Raw genomic sequence first — 8,589 nt, 5'->3', positions numbered from 1 at the left:
TCTGAAACAATCAGAAACAATGAAATCAAACCTAATATTTTATTTCTTCACTATAAGGTTTTGTGTCCAAGTCATTTCATAAGAGCACATTTGGTGGGTAAGAGTAAGAAAAATTCTATATGCATCTTTTATCTTTACATGTATCAAAGTTCTAGCTTTTATGTGGCTTAATCTCTCATTGTCTATCTTCCTAAGAGCTATTTTTTGAGAGTAAAGAAAGGATTTCACATATATCTTATATGAGGAGGTGTGTCAAATAAACAAAGGATTTCACATATACTTATATGAGAAGGTCAGTATGTCCCACATTAGCTGGGCACAACGTTACATATATCTATATGTGTTGGAATTTACATTGTCCTCAAAAGAGTTTTTAAAAAGTAAACAAAAGACTTCACATTTATTTTATATGGTATAATGTAACTTTGATCTTTTTTTTTTTGTTTTTGTTTTTGCGTGTCCCTCTTTTCATTTCACATAAAATGGAGAGATAAATTGATGTACTTACTGGATCCACTGGGACTGACGGGGCTTGAACCTGTAACGTCTGCCTTGACATGGCGGTGCTTTTGCTTATTGAGCTATAATCTTAAGGTAAATAAAAAGAATTCTAACATAAGAAGAAATCTAACAGAAAATTTTGATCTGAATAAGATCAATATATATTGATTGACTACCTCCATTATATTGTTGCTAGCAGATATCACTATTTTTGGTTTTGACTCTTTCCATATCATTCCCGTAGGAGATCCAAACCCTTTTTTTAAAATCTTCGATAAAAAGATTCATTATCTTCATAAAAAAATAGGGAGTAGAACCAATTAAACAAATATAGATGAGTTGACATCTAGCTCCATTATAGCTTAATATCTTTTTGTTTATTTTCATAGCCTTTATCTCTTTAGAGAGTGTTAGTGTTTCACATCGGTTAGAAACAGTTCTATGTATTTTGGTGTCCACTATCCATAAGAACTTTTTTTTTAGAATAAACAAAAGACTCGACATCTTACAGTATTATTAAATTATTCAAAATTTACGAAATTATAGGTATTTTTCAAAATCTTTCAAAATTTAAGAATATTCATACTTTACGAGAAAAGTGCATATTGGTTCCTGAATTAAAATATTTTATCAATGATTCTAGTGAAATTATTTATAAATTTGTGAAAGTATAGGTATTTTATGGAATTATTCAAAATTTGAAAATATTTTTGTTTTCAAAAAATGTATGTCTTTTAAAATAAATAGCAAATAAAATGTGTTTATAATGAAAAATAGTTTCTTACAATATCACTATTTTATTATATAAATGATTATTTTATAATAATTTCTAAAAAAATGTTATCTCATAGCATGAAAACTATTATGAAATTGTAGTGATTACCCATATAAACAAATGCAGTAGGTATACATATAATCATGCTGATCCATTCATAGACACCGTGGGAAAATACCCCACCAGGCCACCGCACCATACCACCCTTGACCTGCCTGCCAACTGCCATGTCAATATTCGATCATATCACAAAGCTATTCACGGACACACTGTGCTGTCCATTTGGCCTATCTACATTGACTAATTAAGTAATTATTGGTATTTTTATTTCCTTATAATATTGAAGATTTTGATATTATTTATCATATGTTCCATTTCATTATAATATTGAAGATTTTGAGATTATTTATTATATGTTCCATACAGGAAAAAAAAAACCCAATTTACATCATAAACATCACAAGGTGTAGCGAGAGCAACAACATCTAACTATTTCTCATTTCTGTTCTTCAACGTATAAGACTTGACCATGTGATGCAAAGTTGTTGATTAGTTAGGAACTTGAATCAAATGATCCCACCAAAGCGCACTTTACTCCACAACTCTTACACAACTAACTAAGTAACTAACAAAACGATGATATCATATTTCAATTTGCACTTCACAAACCGGGCAACGGATAAAATCCAAATCAACCTCCTTCGATCTAAATGTTCCTGCAAAGCCAAACTATCTAAATCAACTCTCCAACCAAAGATGACGATGCACATAATATTTAAGACCTTGGAGAAGCCTTTATGGACAAATGTGAGAATGACAAAGTACAAGAGAATATTTATAATAGATTTGTAAGAAAATCGGGATAAAAATAACCTTGGAAATTCTGAGAATTGTGGTTTCACTTTCAGATTAAAATATTTGGGTGGTACTCCCAATCTTTAATCGGATAAAACTCAGAATTGAGAGCGAAAACAGAAAATATGATTGTTATGAATTTCGTGATTGTTGCTGTATCCATAAAAATTGATGACCAAAATGATTAAGTAGTTCATTTGTCTGAAAACTGTTAAGACAATTTTCTTTGTCCAAAAACTACTCCAACTGTCAAAACCAATAACAATCACCAAAACGGATTTTTAATAAAGGTCAAAATGAAGTAAAAAACCGGGTTCATTTACAAAAAATTCAGATTTCAGCTCGACCCCAGCCAGGGGCTGCCGACCCTTGGACCCCGCTCCCAGGGGCACTGCTCCCGGACCCCCGTTCGTTTAGGGGCTTCGCCCCTAAATGATAGTCTACTTTGAATCTTGAATAAATTTAAACAAGTGTGCACTCTGCACCTTCCTTACTTGTTTTGTATTCATCAAGATTGAATTTTGGTCAACAAGTCAATCCATTACACTTAAATAGACATTGATGATACAAAAATCACCAACAAGATTCAAGGTCTCCTTATAACAAGACTCGATAGTATTAATTTTATGCTCATTCTCTACATATTTTATATTCACTAAATGCTCGAGAAATCATCTATTTTAATTTATTTAAGGGGTTTGAGGTTATATGTGTAAGTAATTGCTTGATTATTCCAATGTAGTTGTTTGATTATTCCAATGTAGTTGTCAGGGTCCTTTGAATTGTTGGTCGATCATTATGATCTTGATTCAGTTAGATTTCCATAAATCATTGCATGTGTATGCCATTCCTAAGATGATCACTACAAGAAAAAGGGAATTAGCGGCGACAAAAGTCACCGCTAAAGACTACCAAAGTGTCACGACAAGTCTAACATATAAAACACAAATTAATTATCCGACGAACCATCACCTCCGTTCCCGTCATTTCCTCCTTGATCTTTCCTTGATTGAAAAAATGCATAAGTTCATCCCTACACGTCAAGTCGTTGAACATTGCCCGAAGATTTTCCAACTACATACTAAATAACAACATATATATATATATATATATATATATATATATATATATATATATATATATATATATATATATATATATAAGTTAAATATCTAACATAAACAAAACTACCAAAGTACATTGTTATTTTTAAACTAGGGACAAAAAACCATGGTATATTACTATTTCTTGCACTTAAAGCATAAACACAATTACAAACACAATTACCAAATCAACATGCATTTATTGATGCCAAAGTATATTGCTATTTTTAAACTAGGGACAAAAAAACCAAAGTACATTGCTATTTCTTATACTTAAAACATAAACACAAATACTAAAACATCGATTCAACACTCTTCTCTCCAAGATTGGACTTCTCTCTCGATCGTCCATATTGCGGGAGCATATTAAGTTATAGCATGTGCATATTTATTTGTTGTAGATAAACTCTAGATTTAGTCAAATAGAAAAAGTGAGTTGATTATTGTTACATATCCTTTAATTTAGGATCAACAATTATATATATATATATATATATATATATATATATATATATATATATATATATATATATTATTCATTATCAATGCAAATTAAGAATTCATTGATCATCTTATAATCACTACTATGGATATCTAATTTATGCATGGAAGTATGTTAGATATAACATTTGCTTCTTTGGTTTCTAAACATATATGTCGTTAAATATAGCCAATCATGAGTACGGTTAATGTCTTTGCAGTCAAAGTGCGAATTGTGACTTCCCGATTTCCATTAATAGTATCAGTTGATATCGTCATTGATGGCTATGAAAATGCGTCTATCAATAGGACTGTAAATGAATAGAACGAACACAGACAAGGGTTGTTCATGTTCGCTCGGTTAAGTTAGTTGAACAAACGAACGGATACGAATGGATAAACGAACGAGTTTTCTTGTTCATGTTCGTTCGTTTAACAAATTACATTGTTCATTTGCATTCGTTTATGTTCGTGAACATACTAAATGAACATTAACGAACAAAGATAAGCAACCATCATTGAACATATATCAACATAAACAAGCATATAATATAATAATGCAATAAAACATAATTGAACATATATGAATATAAAGAAACTTAAACATAAACGAATGTTCACGAACATAATTGAACGAACAAGAACAAAATCATTGTTTATGTTCATTCATTTAACTAAACAAATGAGAATTTGTGTTCATGTTCATTTATTTAGTAAATCAAATGAATATAAATGAACTTCTCGTTCAAAAGGTTCACAAAAATTTCATTGAAAGTTTGATTCATTTCCAGTCTTTTATATATATAAATATATATATATATATATATATATATATATATATATATATATATATATATATATATATATATATATATATATATATATATATATATATGAAAAAAGAATACTACAATTCAAATAAATAACTAAGCAAACTGATATGATAAGATATTTCTAAGTTGGTTTGAGCTAATCTTGATGGATTCTTTTTGGGAGGGATCTTGATAAGCCTTATCCAAGGTTGGTCCAAAGATATAATGTGTTTCATATATTCTTGGAGTATTGGACCCCTTAGAAACATGAATCACGACTCGTTCGAGTTTCCCACCGTCTGGATCGAGCTGCCTGGTTATAGAACAATTACAATTGACAAAACTGGGATTTGAAATTATTACCGGTTACATGCATGTTTGTCTTTCTCTTACGTTAAACTACATCTTAAACATTAAACATGTAAATTGATGGCAAAGCTGTATCAGCATTGGAGCGACATTGCAATAATCATAAGTGCTTTAAAATATAGTTCATTTAAGCCTTTATAATATATAGATGAAATATATACCCTCACGAGTCACGACCTTGCTGCGATAAATATTCATGCATGCATGGTTGAACGAGACGTAAAATATGTGCAAAAAGTTACTACTCGCGCATACGTAGCGATTATTTGGTGGTAACAACCTAAACAACTTAAACTAACATCGAGGAAAATAAAGTGTTCCCGCGAATGTTTAGCGGTGGTTCCACGTGTCAGAAAAAGTTGTTATCGCGAGTTTTCAAATATTTTTTTTAACGATGTGTGGTTATTTTGTTAGATTTGAAAAAAAAAATTATTTTAGTGAATATATAACTCGTAAATTAAACAATAAACATTTTTATTAGTATATTTTACATAATAATTCAATAGAATAATCATGGAAATTTGTGGGAGATGATGTTGACGTAGCAGGCAACTTAGGTATGTGTGATTATTCTGAAAGTACGTAGAGAGAGTCTGAAGGGACAACAATAACAAATCAGTGCTCTCAATACCAAACATTTGTAATCAATTCGAAGAAACCAACAAATATTCCGATCGTATTCAGCAAACCAACAAAACACAAAACAACAAAAGTTTCAGAAATGCGATATGCACATGATTTCTACCGACTCTACGACGTCCACTTGCATACGCATGTACCCTTCTTTACAATTTTGTTTCACGAGAGAGGTGTGGAGCAAGCTTGGTCGTATGCAACAGGCGTGTTTCTATATAAGTTCTTGATTTGTTCAAGACAAGTAAATTACAAGCTTTTGAATGGTGGTACATTTGTAAGTTTGCTCAAAAGATCAATTATTAACGTGATGTGTAGATGTGTGACACCAGGTGTTCGACGATTTGTCTGAGAGAGAAATAATTAATTTGTCGTAAAGTGTCAGATTCATTTCTTAGATCATTGCTTTCAGGATAAAAGATCATTGGAAGTTTTTTTGGTAATGCTTAGAGCTTTTGGTTTCAAAAATTAAAATCAAATGGATGCAAAAACACCATTGTTGTCGAGTGACGATGATTCAAAGCACATACGAAGGAACAGACGTAATTCAGTTACTAGCCTGAGATGCGATTTCTTTTCAAAATTGCCTGAAAAAGTCCGACGTGGCCTTGATCCTGAAGCTCCATTCCAAGTCGACCTTTCAAAAACCATCGGACTAATAGAAGGTAAACAAAAAAAAGAACTTCGAATTCATCTATTCTTTTCATCAAATTTCTTCTTGTTCTTGAGATTTATTACATCATTGATTCATTCAGGGGAGAAAGAATACTACGAAAAGCAATTTGCAGCTTTGAAATCTTTTGAAGAAGTTGACTGCTTACATGCGACAACCAATGACATAAACACTGAAGAAGAAGACTTGATAGAAGAAGCTCAACACGAAAGAGCAATCAACATCTCCAATTGGGCAAACATCTTTCTACTTGCACTTAAGGTAAACAAGAACTTCTAATTTCTAATTGATCCAATATATCATCTTTCTCATCTTTTTTCTCAAACGAATTCCAGATTTATGCAACAGTACAAAGCGGATCATTAGCAATTGCAGCATCAACCCTAGATTCTTTACTTGATCTAATGGCAGGTGCTATTCTATGGTTCACTCACCTATCAATGAAAAGCATCAACATTTACAAATACCCAATTGGAAAATTACGAGTCCAACCTGTTGGAATCATCATATTTGCTGCAATCATGGCCACTCTTGGTATGTGACTATGGAGGGTATATAAGTAAATATGTAAAATCTTCTCAGTTATCACTTAACATGATGAATATGCAGGATTTCAAGTCTTAATCCAAGCAGTTGAACAGTTAATTAGGAACTCACCTTCTGAAAAGATGAATGATTTACAGTTGATTTGGTTGTATGCAATTATGTTAACTGCTACTGGTGTGAAGTTGGTTCTTTATATTTACTGTAGAAGCTCTGGAAACAAGATTGTTAGAGCTTATGCTAAGGTGTGTAATTAACTTGAGTTTTGGATATGAATCTCTGTAAAGGGCAATTTAGTAATTTGATGTGTGATTCACAGGATCATTATTTTGATGTGGTGACAAATTTGGTTGGTTTGGTTGCTGCTGTTCTTGGTGACGAGTTTTACTGGTGGATTGATCCTGCTGGAGCCATAGTTCTTGCTGTTTACACAATTAGCAATTGGTCTGGAACTGTTATAGAAAATGCAGGTTAATTTGACAAAATGTCCTTCAATTGTGGGCCCCATTTGATGTACTAAAAATTTACTTATTTATATATTTTGTAGTTTCACTAGTTGGACAAACAGCACCTCCTGATTTTCTACAAACACTGACATATTTAGTCCTGAGGCATCATCCTAAAATAAGCCGTGTGGACACTGTTCGTGCATACACATTTGGTGTTCTTTATTTTGTTGAGGTATGTAATATAATATGTTATTTAATTATTTATTTATTTAATTTAATGAATATTCGAATGTTGAGGAAAGAGTGTGTTGTTTGTTATGTTTAGGTTGATATAGAATTGCCTGAAGATTTGCCATTGAAAGAAGCACATGGGATTGGGGAATCGCTTCAAATCAAGATAGAAGAATTACCAGAAGTGGAAAGAGCGTTTGTTCATCTTGATTATGAATGTGATCATAAACCAGAACATTCTGTTCTTGTTAGGCTTCCAAACACTCAGCCTTGAAAGTTTAAAAATCGTTATGAATTTACGTTTTTAGCCCTAGTTTGTAGTTGCTTTATTGAAGTTTGGGTTGTTTTAGTATTTTGGGAGGTGAATCATGAATGTTGATGTGAGGATGAAAGCTTTTGGTGAAGTGTAACTAATGTGAAGTTTGCATCAACATATTTTGAAATATTATGAAGGTTGGATACAGTTGAAAATGGCTTGTTTCAATTCGGATTAAGGTATTTTCCATATTTTGTTCTAATTTTCAAAGATGTTCTTTGTATGGAATGTCATTTACAAAGATTTACGAAAACACTTTGCAAAGAAAATTTTCAAAATTGTTACTTAGTTTGTGACAAACGTACACCTTTAAATAGGCGGGATCATCGTTATTGAGTTGGAGTTCGTAAATGTGCAATTTTCGAACTCCATGGTTATTAAGGCTTTTCCAAATATATATATATATATATATATATATATATATATATATATATATATATATATATATATATATATATGGTTTTATTTATATATATAGATGGAAAGTGATCATTTTGGTGATTATTAGGAGTGTCTAGGAATAAAATTATTCAATTCAAACCAACCAATTCAATTTAAACCGATTCATTTTTCATTATATAGCCAATTGAATTGAAATGGATGGTTCCAAATTTTTAATATCCAAATTCGATTGACCGTTAGATAACCACCCAGATCCAATTCCAAACCGATCTAATCTAGTACAACTGTTATCCAATTAGAATGATAATTGGGTATATTCGATTATTATTTACCTATTAATACATATTTTATAAAATAGTTATTTGTAACACTTATATTTTCAAAACACAATTTACCGTGGTTGCACAACTACTGTGAAAATCAACCATAATAAAATGCGGTTTAACA

General features: G+C 31.2%; 1 protein-coding gene across 1 annotated transcript; it reads left to right on the top strand.

Moving 5' to 3' along the window:
* The first annotated feature begins 5,536 nt into the window (after positions 1–5,536).
* On the top strand, positions 5,537–7,895 carry LOC145086845 (metal tolerance protein 4-like). The gene is made up of 8 exons (XM_079024681.1): positions 5,537–5,805; positions 5,941–6,193; positions 6,284–6,462; positions 6,537–6,735; positions 6,811–6,989; positions 7,064–7,214; positions 7,292–7,425; positions 7,519–7,895. Exons 2-8 carry the CDS (start codon positions 6,007–6,009, stop codon positions 7,696–7,698), a joined length of 1,209 nt encoding a protein of 402 aa, XP_078880807.1. The 5' UTR covers positions 5,537–5,805; positions 5,941–6,006; the 3' UTR covers positions 7,699–7,895.
* Positions 7,896–8,589: the final 694 nt, after the last annotated feature.

This window comes from Lactuca serriola, chromosome 2, assembly GCF_051521515.1.
Source record: "Lactuca serriola cultivar US96UC23 chromosome 2, Lser_US96UC23_V15, whole genome shotgun sequence".
Lineage (NCBI taxonomy): Eukaryota > Viridiplantae > Streptophyta > Magnoliopsida > Asterales > Asteraceae > Lactuca > Lactuca serriola.
The sequence above is the reverse complement of the archived record's forward strand: the minus strand, read 5'-3'. Positions and strand labels throughout refer to the sequence as shown.